At 39.3% G+C, this 12,637-nt stretch overlaps 1 protein-coding gene across 8 annotated transcripts in view; it reads right to left on the reverse strand.

The window, feature by feature from the left end:
* The window catches only part of cadpsb (Ca2+-dependent activator protein for secretion b), a 195,616-nt gene extending 184,155 nt beyond the window's left edge, over positions 1-11,461 (reverse strand). For 3 of the 8 annotated variants that reach the window (XM_057846576.1, XM_057846575.1, XM_057846579.1), the window contains exon 1: positions 10,828-11,460. In XM_057846576.1, coding sequence (XP_057702559.1) covers positions 10,828-11,160 — 333 coding nt within the window. In that variant the 5' untranslated portion in view covers positions 11,161-11,460. Of the gene's footprint in view, positions 1-10,827 lie in introns of all 8 variants that reach the window. The other 5 variants (XM_057846574.1, XM_057846573.1, XM_057846572.1 and 2 more) reach the window with 3 other exon arrangements.
* Positions 11,462-12,637: the final 1,176 nt, after the last annotated feature.

Consider the following 12,637-nt stretch of genomic DNA (forward strand, 5'->3'; position numbering starts at 1 on the left):
ACATTCTCGAATGCTATTTTTTCTAATAATTTTATAAATTGTGATTTATTTCCCTATTTTGAACATGCACCGATCGTTTTAAATAAAACAAGAAATGCAATCATGTTGTCCAAATGTTTTATTGCGATACATGCAATTTAAAAGTATGACATACTATATTTGTTTATATGTACATACCTTGCAGTATTTGCTTGTAACAACAAAATCCGTGTCAGCCCTTCTACATTTCGCAAATATAATATAATTTGTAATTTCACCTCATTGTAGTCACTCATGTGTCCGGCGTATTAATCTATACCTTACCTCAACACAGGCTGACAGGTTGTTTTAATTTTGTCCACGAATGATCAACAAAGTGATAAGAACAATCATACAATCTCATCTACGTCTCATCTACGTCATGCTGAATCAATTTTGGGGGATTCCGTGGGTTTCTTCTGGCTTGATTTTGCAGTTTTAACTTTGTTAACACACTGCTCACTTCAACCGCAATTCATGTTGTTCTTTCTAAACCGGAAGTTTGGAGCAGACATTTTCCAAGATGGCGCCGCCCATATTTCGTTCAGGAAACTTGTTTATTAATTTGGGTGGATACACTGCCCTCTAGTAGCAAAAGTGAATATGACATAACTCATTTAACATGGCACATTACAATACTATTCGGTACATTATTATTATGATTATATTATTCCAATTTGAGTTTCAAATTTATTTGTTTGCTATGTGTAATTGCTATTTTTAATTGTACCAGCAGTATTTATTAAGGATTTATCATAGGTTTTGGGCTGTGAAACAAATTAATCAAATCATCGTATAATGTATTCTTATGGGAAAATCCCGCTCAACATACCACCAATTTCCACTTACAATCCAGGTCCCGGAACAAATTAAATTCGTATGTAGATGTACCACTGTACTGTGTAGTGCAGTTATGAACATAATGGAGTGCTTAGCTTCCCCCCTACAGCTATTATTTAGTATTCAAAGCAAAATAGAGATAGCCTATTGCAGTTTGAATAGGCTCTTAAAGATGACTTCCATGTAGGAGACCATACTGTATACTGTGCGTAGACCCTGGTCACTGGCCAGAGCAAATATGAAAAGACAAGCCACCACTCACATTCAGACACATGGACAACTTACTGTACATGTGTTAGTTAGCCTACTATGCTTGTTTATGGATTGCACCATGAAAAAGGAGCATGAAAAGAAACCTTCCGCAAGCCAGGAGAGGCCCGAGTTGAATCTCTCATTTGAAGCCAAAAAGAAACATTGCACTTTAATGCAACTATCGTTCTGCAGCAGTGTCACTCACACAATCATTCTTAATTGCATTGAGTTTTACATTTGCCTCTTTCTGTTATGCCATTCATCTCCCCGTGTCTCACTTAGTTCCAATCTTTTACCATATTACCTCTCTTTCATCCATTAGCTGAAATGCCACGCTTAGCTTGATTAATATATCACACCACATAAACTGGACAAATGAATCAGAGAAGATCCATTATGTCGGTGGGTGAATTTTTCCTTTGACGGTTTTATTAAAGGAGAAACACTTCAGCATGATCTTTTATGGAAATGTCTATTCATCTGATACGGAAAAAGATACAACATTAGTTTGCCACCTTCATATTTTAAACTGTGTTCGAAAACACGCCACCAGCCACAATGTTAAACCTAAGCTCCAATGTTGGGTTGACAAAAATGTCATAAAATGGTGGATGGCATTATATTATGTTACATACACAAGTGTTAAAAGTGGACTTAATGCAGTGGCTAATGGGTTTTGAGTGCTTAACAAGACTAACTGGATTGCCAAGGTATGTGAAATATTTCCACCAAAATAGGCGAAATGTCTCAAAGACAAGAAAGGAGTTATCGTTTAAAAATCAATCAATAAAAATAAGAGGTGAACCCTCATACTTCTCTGACAGCAAGCCAATGACAAATGTTGATGTGAAAGCAATTCCAAAGTCTTTTTTTCCAGGCTCAGCACCACAGAGGCAACCTCCATCCAAGTAGCACTGATTTGAATTCACTCTACTTCACATTCACATCACAGAGACTCCCTCACTCAGAGTGGCTAGATGCTTTTAGAAACTGCTGAGCCAAGAGGCGCTCTATTAGGAGATGATTGGGTCAGGCTAACTTATGGGAATAACAAATCATACTGAAGAGGGTGAGTGGCAAACAATCCTAAATATATGTTTGATCTATTCATGCTATACACTGATGTGCAACTGTCATTCCGTGTGCGTATGATTTTGAGGCCATTATACTGCTGTAGTTTGGAGAAAAACAAATCTCTCCCAGCAAGAAAATAAATTGTTTAAAAGTTGTCCACAGTAAGTAAGAAAGTAGGAAAGAAAGAAACAAACAAACCAACAAAGACAAAAAGAGAACTAAACAAAGAAAGAAACAAAGACACAGAAAGAGAAAAAAAGAGAAAATAATAGAAGACATTAGCATTCTACGATATAGAAAAGAAACACGGTTGCACATCAACGAAGTTGGTCTTATAATGCAGAGAAAGCAGCAAAAGGGGCAACATGTGACCTCTACTGAGTCAACTTGTGATCAACATCACTGTCATCTAATTACTATTGAATGAATTGTTAAGGGTTCTGGTATGCATGAAAATTAATTTCTGTTCTAGCTGTTTATTATTACAAGTAGGCCTGTAGGGATAAGACATTTTAGTAAGCGATATATTGTCTCATAAATTATTGCCGACATGGGATATTATTGTCACATTATTGTGAATTTTTTTAACCAATACAACCACTAATGCAGTGGCAATACATCCTGATAAATCACCCATTCAAATGCAATGAATTATTATTCTTACATAAAGCACAAACTATAATAGAAATAATAAATATTTAAAAATGAAAATAAAAAACACACATAAAGCATAACGAGCTATTTGAAAGCTAGCTAAGTACAGAATATGAAACAAGATACAAACCCAACACCAAATTTGTTCTCTGCCAATTAGTTTAAAGTGTTTATTTGCACAAAATGACTGTCATCTTGTCCTGCAACGTGCGCATGTTAGCACATTTGAAGCCAAATTATTCAATGCCAATCAGATTTTTCATGATGAGCGTTAAAGGTATTCTTGGTGTAGAATCTGAAGTATGTGAGATTACGGTAACTCCAGAAATCTGTATTTACAAGATGAACGTGACATGGTTTTTATTTTTCAAATGTTCACCGAAAGTATGCCCTCTAAGCTGCTAACCGTAAGCTTTACACTCAGTTAAAAAAAAAAAAAAAGTGCACTTGTCTTTTATTTTTCTATTTTCGTCATGCATGTGGCGTGTCAGGTAATAGATGGTTTTCTTTTTTTTCGCATCGTTTGTAAATGCTGTAAACCGACTAGTTTTCATGTTTGAAGTGTCACATTTTAAAAGCAAGTTTGCATTTTGGAGACTGCCAATGTTTTACTACAGGCTGAAGTGGTTAGATGTCTTTCCTTGTTTTGTATGTCTGAAATTCTACAGTGTGTTGATGACCAATAAACATTTGTGAATGGAACTGGAGTCTCATGCAATCAACACACATGTGTGTCATGTGCACACAGCACACACAAATACACGCACGCACGCGGCAATAAATTACCGACCTCATTTTTATTTACTGTGCGATTAGTTGACTTATTGTATATCGGAACAGGCTTAACTACAAGTACAAAAACGCATAGTGTATGTGATTCAAATTTTTTTTTTATTGCAGACATGTTAAATTTCGCATCTGTGTTTGTAATTTAACAAATAATGTTATATGAGCACTGTAATACAGGGTTTTCGCAGGTCATTAAAAAGTGTTAAAAGTCATTAAATGGATTTTGTCAAAATTCAGGCCTTAAAAAGCATGAAAAAGCTTGAAACTAAATTTTCATGGCATTAAACATTATGTAAATTGGATTTTTTACGTACCGGTAATTTATTTATCTGAATCTAATTTTGGCTGTGCGTGTGAGTGTGACTGTTAACTCAGTTTTGCTTCCTATAAGAGTTAACATTATCTTAAGCTCAGGACCGGTAGCTACTCTGGTTGCTAATTTTAGGGCAGAAAGTAATACCCATCGATGGGCTGATGGTATTCCTCTCCTAGCTCTCCTCCGTGTATGCATGGCCTTCCTGAGCGTTGTGTTCTCACTGGAACAGAAGTTGCATCAAGCTGTTTGTTGTGTTTAGGCTGCATTTATATTTTCAATGATTAAAAGTATTCATTGTTTAACGCTTACAATTTGTGTGTACGAACCTCTGCAATTGCTCTGCATTAAATTAGTTAAAAGTGGCATTAAAAGTGGCATTAAATGATATTTGCTGATGCCTGTACAAACTCTGTAATAGTACAGTAACATTTTTAGAACGTGATACACCATCTCTCACTGATGTCCAACTTGCTTGATTTTAACACTTTCAGACAATGCCAAGCACAAAGAATTCGGGTGATTTAAAGTGATTGAGCCCCGCTAGCAGTAGAGACGAAATCTATGAGTCAACTGGGGAGGTGTTCTCTGACACCACCAATAAGCCTGTCATCTACTGCAAGATGTAGTATGTTGCCATCCATTCACAGTTGCACTGTTATATCAAGAAGGCCCACTAAATACAGTATGTGACCTCCACCACCTGTGAAGTGTAGACACCCCTACTGCCGGCTGTCAGACACCATGGGGCGAGCTGGGTGAACAAAACAAACTACCCGTTCATGGTTGAGGTTTAAGCTGTACGGACAGCATGGGTCACATTGCTTTTTATGTAGTAATGACGGTGGGTTATAATGGTTGACTTAAAGGGATCCTCGATCTTAAAGACATGTAAGCTCTAATGAACCACAATTGTTCTCTTGTACTAAAATATACTGTTAGAAGCACATAAAATGTTAAATCAAAAGCAATATTTTATCATATTTAGTACATATTTTGACCGATAGTTGGGCCATGTTTTGCGTGCTCGGAGTGAGGACGTATTAGGGACGTTTCCAATTGTGTACAACAATTGTATATTGCTGCCTAAACTCGCTATGTAAAATGCCACGATGTGCTGCTTTTGAATGCAATTTCCAGTCAAATGAAAACAAGGGGAGTGATATGAGTCTTCACAGATTTTGTATTGACAAGAAGAGGAGAAAGATTTGGGAAATTGCCTGTAGACTGCCAAAATTTCCCAAAGACCCAAGGCTTTGTTCACGTCATTTTTCTCCTACCGAGTTCGAAGCTTTTAGTTGACGACAACTTATGAAAGAGCTCACCGGAGCGGCTGGATATAAGCGGAGACTAAAATCAAATGCTGTTCCAACTATTTTCCCACACAAGAAGCCTCAACGCGCTCGGATAGCGAGTGAAATGCGCGCAATAAAGCGCCAAAGACAAACTGTTGGCCGCTCTCTTAAGCAGGCAAGCCACTCCTGTCGTTACAGCGGTAGGCAAACCTTTGGGCGTACCGCTAGTCACAGAGGAAGTTAATAATTCTCCTCTGCTCTCAGTTCATCAGGTCGATCCCAGGATTTGTCACCGTCAGATGACAAATTTAATGAGGACAGTCAGCCACGACATGACTCCGATCCTGACAATCACACGTGTGCATTCATATTTTTATTACCTTCAGTGAGAGTTTATAATGTCAATAGTCATGAAAACAAAAATGCACGAATGACAAGGTGTGTTCAAACTTTTGGCCTGTACTGTATGTAAAGCACACGACAGCTCTGGATGCTAACAATCTACATAATTATATTGGAATAAGTCTGATCACGCAATAGCTCACCTTGAAGATCTGCTAACAAAAAGACTTCTAGACGCTCTCGTTCCGTTGTCATGGCGACGCACTTGCCCCAAGTACATTACCAGTTTTCCCCAACTCTTGTATTATCAGGTATTTCCTGCTCTTCATTTTGCTTTTGCTGCTCGTCCTGTGAACGACCGACAGTGCTGTCCTGCTCTTCATTTTTCCGCTCTGGTTCAAATTGGAAGTGCGAACCGACGACATGTTGGGGTAGCTAACGAGTGACACGCTGGAAGTTCAGCAGCAGGCCCGGTGACGTCAGCACTGCGACGTCAACAAGAATGGCGACGTATCAGTTAAAATAAATTTACAAATTTTATTAAAACGAAAACATTAAGACGGGTTTTAATATCAAATTATTATAACTCATACTAACATTTATCTTTTAAGAATGACTTGTCTTTGAGATCGAGGATCCCTTTAAGAAAGACATTACCATATGTTTCAGATTATAAGGTGCACCATTATTGAATAAGTTTATTTCCATACATAAAGCGCACCTGATTTATCCGGCGCTTAGCGCATTAATGCACAGCATTTCACATTTGTTCTTTATCTTTTAACTTTGATGATTTTTTAAAAATATTTATTTATTACTAGTTTTACTGGGGCGTTTAATAAGTAAAGAATATGTGTCTTGAGCACTTTACTGAAGCAATTCGATACAATTATTCTCCAGGAAAAAAGGTTTAAAGTCATTAAAGAGCATACGACAAGAGAAAAAGTCTTAAATAGCATTATTATGTGAATTAGAATCATATTTTGAGACGATTTGACTATATACAACAATTTAGCAAAGCGCAGATGACGAGAAATTAGTCTTTTAATCTGCCAGTTAGCCACGCCTACCAATATAGAGTTCTAGCGTCCCCAGCAGGTGGATGACGTCAGCGGGAGAATGGGCTCATCGGTTTTACTATTCAGCCCATTGAGGGGGAATTATTCAGAACGAGGAAAACGCGACGAAGAGAGCAAAATGTCATTGTTTCAGTCTCTCTACTCCAATATTTTTACAGGATATTCTTTTTATCCAAGTATTTTTCCCCAATAGCTAAATAAATGGCTTGAGAAGGACCAGTCAGCCCGTCGAGGGGGAACTATTCACAACAAGGAAAACGCGGAAAAGAGAGCTGCAAAATGTCATTGTTTTTTTTCTTTACTTCAATATTTTTACAGGATATTATTTTTATCCAAGTATTTTCCCCAGTTGCTAAACAAATGGCATGGTCATGACAAATAACAGTCTTGTGCTCAATGGAATATGAAATAATAAAAATGCACTTACTCAGGATGACATGGCAAAATTAGTCCATAATGGTCAAAACTGTTGACTTCACCTTTACTGTTGCACCTCCCGAACGATATTTTATGACACCTAAATCGGACATATGTTATTTCCTTTCCCCGGCTTCGGAGAATGTAAACAAACCAAAAGGCGTGACAGCTAGCCGCCATGCTAACCCGAACCGAGTGATGTTTCAAAGTCTTCGAAGCGGAAAATGACACATAACTAGCCCGGATTATTTGACATGACGACTGGATTGTCGATTGTCTTCGCGGATCGGCGAACCACCCGGCGGAGAGCAATTTACAGCTCGTTCCCCGGAGGAGGGCGGCTGCAGTTGTTGTGCAGCTAATGTGCAGCTAATGTGACTGAGGAGAGCTTTTTACATGCCTATCAATGACCAAACGTAAGTAGTCCTTTATTTAAAGAAAGTTTGTAGTGTTTACTTTGTAATCGATGTATTCGTGTTTGACATAATACAAAACAAGATGTTTACTCACTTCCTCGTAAGTCCAATGGTCCCACAGTGGTAGGGCTTGTTTTGGTCAATATCCACGGTAAATGGGAACCTTTTGAAACTCCAAAAAGGCGCACATGCCTCTGCCTCATAAAGCAAGATTTTTCTGCAGCCGTTTGGCTGGCTTGATGCGAAAAATAAACGTAAAATCCGCTAAATCAGCTGAATCTTTAGTCCTCATACACAACAGTACAGCTGTATAGTGAAGAGGACGCCTTCACCCGTACACGTCACAGCGCCCTCCTCCTCAATGCAAGACAGAAGCCAGAAGTCACTCAGTTTCATGGCGCGGGATTCAAAAAACTAAATAAATATAGCGATCGCTTCCACACACATCCAAGCAGTCCATATCATTCAGGAGCATAAAATACAGCGTGTATTATGAAATAAAAATGCTTTTTCGTGTCACATGCACTTTAAGCACAACCAGAATTCATACATAAGTCACACTACTAGATGATAATGCGCACTGTCAATTTTGGGAAAAATAAAAGCTTTTAAATGCACCTTATAGTCAGAAAAATACGGTAGTTATACAATGCGGTTCTGCACGACTGCAACCACCATAATGTTGTGGCACGTCAGCTTGCTGTCTCAGTATTGAAAGCATTGGTTTGTAGAAATCTTTAAACTGCATAAAATTGACATAAGACTTCATCTCTTCACTAATGGTGACAAAAAAATCAAAAATGCAATGGCAAGTAGTGCACAGAATATAGAGATAGTTAAGATCTAGATTAAAGCAGTAGCCCGACTCATCAATTGACCGCTGTCACTGCCATCTATCAACTACAACACTCATAAATAAAGTTTAAATTGGAAACCATATATTATGTGTGGCTCAGCAATTCCAAAAATGATTTCTTGTCTTGTTTTTATAGTTGATTGATTTGATTCTGACTTTAGTTACCTGCTCGCTCAGTGAGATGTTAATGAGTCGTATTTATAGTGGATTTACCGCAACATTCTGTTTCAGACCAAAAGCTAGTCCTGAACTAATCATAGTGTATGCAAACAAATAAGCATTTCAAGGCACACTAATTTAATGATGTGATTATTAAAATACATCAAGTGTTCAGTAATGAACATTTTATAATTTATCTATTTATTTATTTTACAATCATAAGACAATTTTGCCGGGCTTCCTAATGTTAATGATGATAAAGAGAGGATTTATCCTATCAGGAATAAAAGAAAGGGGACACATCCACTTTAATTGCCAACATAAACTATATCCATCAATGACTTTAATAATTTACTCTCAATAATTGTATTTTAGTGATAATGGGCAATTAGTAGAAGTGTTTCCAAAACAAATTAGGCTTGTATGTAAGTGTATTTTATCTGATAGAATATGAACATTTGAGCAGCGGCCCCACAAAGTACGGCAGCTTAAAAAAAAGACTCCTCTCAGTCACCAAGAGGAAACATTTCTGTTGCCTTTCAAAAGCTCATTTCCCCCTTTTTGAGTCGCCCTTTCGCAAGGTTATGGCGGCCTGCTGAAGACGCAGCAGTGGGGCTGACGTACTTTGAAGCCCGGCCTGTTTCTCTGTGATAGTCCATCACTGACTGCTGCCTGCACGCCAGAACCTCTAATAACAGATTACCATGAAGCTGCTCCATATGCTTTCCTTTGGCTTTGAGTCATTTTATTACAAACCAATTGCTTCATCATATTTCTCTGAGTAATCCATAATAGTCTTAATATAATAGGCTGTATGGACTGTGCTGTGAGGAATGTGTGTTTGCGAGGAAGAAGAGCTACTTTTCAACAAAAACTGAATTCCATTGAAATGACTGTTGAACATGACGTGATACATAATGGACTTACATTTTAATGCCCTGCATTGTTAAGGGTCTCCATGTAATTACTGTCCTTTTATATTCTTGACATTTTAAAAAACTCTCTACACTTTATGGTAGTCACTTTTGCTATAATTTCCTTAAAATAATTTATTTATATAATTGTAGACTGAATGAAATTGTACATCCTGACTATGGACAGACTTTCTGGTCTGGTTGAATTGCACATTGGATTGTTTGTCCAGGTATTCACTCACCCACAGCCCAAAGATTTGCGGCTGCCTGAGCTGCCAGATATAAGAGTGCATTACTAAGCATGTATTAGACTGTCAGTAACCTCTGTCAAATGGGACTACAAACAAACACATAAATGAAAACACCGTGGTTTAGCCTCCCACATGCATTTGTTCATGACACAGCAGAAAATGTCAACCATACCGTGTCTAAAGGAAGATAGCCAGTCAAATACACACAAGAGCTGCAAGTGCAATTTTTGTACAGGTGTTTGAATGAATTTCCATTGCGTAAATTAAGTGAATTAATTAGTTAATTAAATGAATTTCTCATTCAGTACATTGACACAATTTTGAGTGAGATTATCAGGGAAAATAGCAAAAGAGCACACTACGTTCATCTGCGCTGACTTTGATAGTATACTGTAAGGACGACTTGATCTAAAATTGGCTTCAGAGAAGCATCAATGGAGTATCATCGGAAACTATGGCATTGAATAAAAATAGTAATATATTTTCATTTGTTAACATTTTGCAACTGAGTGGAATCAGATTAACTCGCTATCTGAGGTATAGGGGAAGCACATTTAGGCACATACCTAAGAGATCTAAGACGAAAAGTCACCTTGGGAGGCCAAATTAACAGAGAGCAAGAAGGGTTTCATGAATTGCATTTTTAAACTGAAGGCAACAAGTCTCAATATAAATGCCTTAAACAGCTCCTTGCACGCCCTTGCACACTGAATGTGCTTTCTGGGCTGCACAATTGATCTCACATGGGAGCTTTGTGCGTGTGCCACACTTAGGTCTGCAGCTCTGCACCACCATGTGTCTTCCATTTCCACTATTGGGAGCTACACTTCATTATGTTCCCACTTGTTTTTTTTGTGTTTTTTTTTTTTTTTTTTTTTAAATGTGATTCCACTCCCTCCAGCACCCCCCAAAAATACAGGTTTTAATAATTTCCTGCATATATAGGCTATATACCATGTAGGCCATCCCCCTCCTCCCCATGCACGTCCCCTACATCCGTACAGTAGCTTATGTAGGTCATCAATGACAACATCTGCGATGTGAAAGGAGGTGTCTCAGCAGCATGTGCTTATTATTAACGATGCCCTTGCACCGCGGAAGAAGAGGATGAGGAGAGCAAGAATTAGAGATGGGGGTGTGGGGTGGAAGTGCTATTACCTTCTGTTGTCGCCTCGCCATATCTGTGGGCTGCTTGGCGTTGAACGGATAGGCGATGCATCGCATGACAAACACATAGAGCTGCAGCTTCTTTTTGCGCTCCTCTTCCTCCCGCTGCAGCTTCTCCAGATCGTCCTTCTCCTCGCTGGCGGCCGACGGGCTCGGGCTGGTCGGCCGGGCGCTGCTGCGGCCGCTGCTAGGAGCCAGCCCGCCCGAGCTCTCACTTGTCCTGCTCGGGGAGATGCGGGATCCGGCCTGGGGGGCCATCACTTCCTTGCTCTCTTCCTCCACTATCCCGTCAGACTCCTCCTCGCTGGACGACGGATCCAACATCTTGCTTTTGCGCCGATGACCTTCCTACTTCAGTGTCTGACCTTCCAAATTAGGCCCCCCCCTCCCACCTCACCTCAAATGCGTCCGCACTGTGAATTAGAGCCGGGGTCCGTGCTGTGGAGAGGCCCGGGTTGCACTCGGTGGCTTGGGAAGAAGTGAGCAGCGTGAGCAGTGCTGAGCAATGATACTGCTTCACACTGAGCATCGTCCGCCTGCGCCGAGCCCGCGTCGATGCTTACGTGTTTTCTCTCGTTTATTGGCCAGTCCCTGCTGCGGATGCGAGGGGGAGGGAGGGCGGTTGGGGAAAAAAAGACAGGCGATGGCCCGCCACGCTTTTCCACTCTGCGCATGCGCAGTACAACACTGTCCCTGGTCCTGGACGGAGACCGGGGAAGGATGCTCGTCTTGGCTTCCTGGAGGCAGCATCGGTACACCTAAAATGGCTGCCGTGCAGGAAATGCTTTGACGGTGAGGCCAGCTATCGTCAGTGCAAGCAGTCAGTGCATGAACGGCAGCAAGAAATGCTCACAGGGTGGATGGGAAAGACACGCCAAAAAGCTCAAATGGGACACATTGTTTAAACTCTGAAGCTAAGATCCCTTAAACTTGCAGAAAATGGAATATGAGTGCAGTCAAATAATATGTGCACAAGTGTACTTAAGTGAAAAGCCAGACGGTGCCCCAACCCACCCATGTTCGAAATCACAAAGTTGCAAAGAATCTATTTTCTATTCAACTGTATTAATTACCAGGGGCGTCACTAGGGTTTAAGTACGGGGGGGTCTTAGCCCCCAGGAGTTACACAGGATGTAATTGAACGTAGCGTACAAGCACAAAACTTCATTAACAGGTAACAAAGACTGATAATTTATATATATATATATATATATATATATATATATATATATATATATATATATATATATATATATATATATATATATATATATATATATATATATATATATATATATATATATATGTATATGTATATAGATAGATATAGATATAGATATATATATATTAGGGCTGTCAAAATTGTCACGTTAACGGGCGTTAATTAATTTTTTTAATTAATCACGTTAAAATATTTGACGCAATTAAGGCACTAGGCCCGCTCAGACAGATTTAAATGTCAGTACAGTGAAAGGCCAACTTGTTAATTGTGTTTTATGGAGTTTTTCCGCCCTCTGCTGGCGCTTGGGTGTGACTTGCATATGTTATGTGGCGTAATGTCGCCCTCTGCTGGCGATTCAGTGCAGCTGATTATTTGGGTTTCGGCGCGCTTTTCTGACGTGATTATATTTTGACGCGAACTCACACTAAGAGACAGTGCTATTCAGACCAGCTAACGTCCGCATCCAGTATTCAGTGGCAGTTCTCATAGCCCCATCACACTGTTTGTGTCTAATACATGCATCGCTTGTGAGTTATATTCCTCCTTTGCTTATATTCATGAGCATTAGATAGTTATTGA

The sequence above is a fragment of the Corythoichthys intestinalis genome, chromosome 9, assembly GCF_030265065.1.
Source record: "Corythoichthys intestinalis isolate RoL2023-P3 chromosome 9, ASM3026506v1, whole genome shotgun sequence".
Lineage (NCBI taxonomy): Eukaryota > Metazoa > Chordata > Actinopteri > Syngnathiformes > Syngnathidae > Corythoichthys > Corythoichthys intestinalis.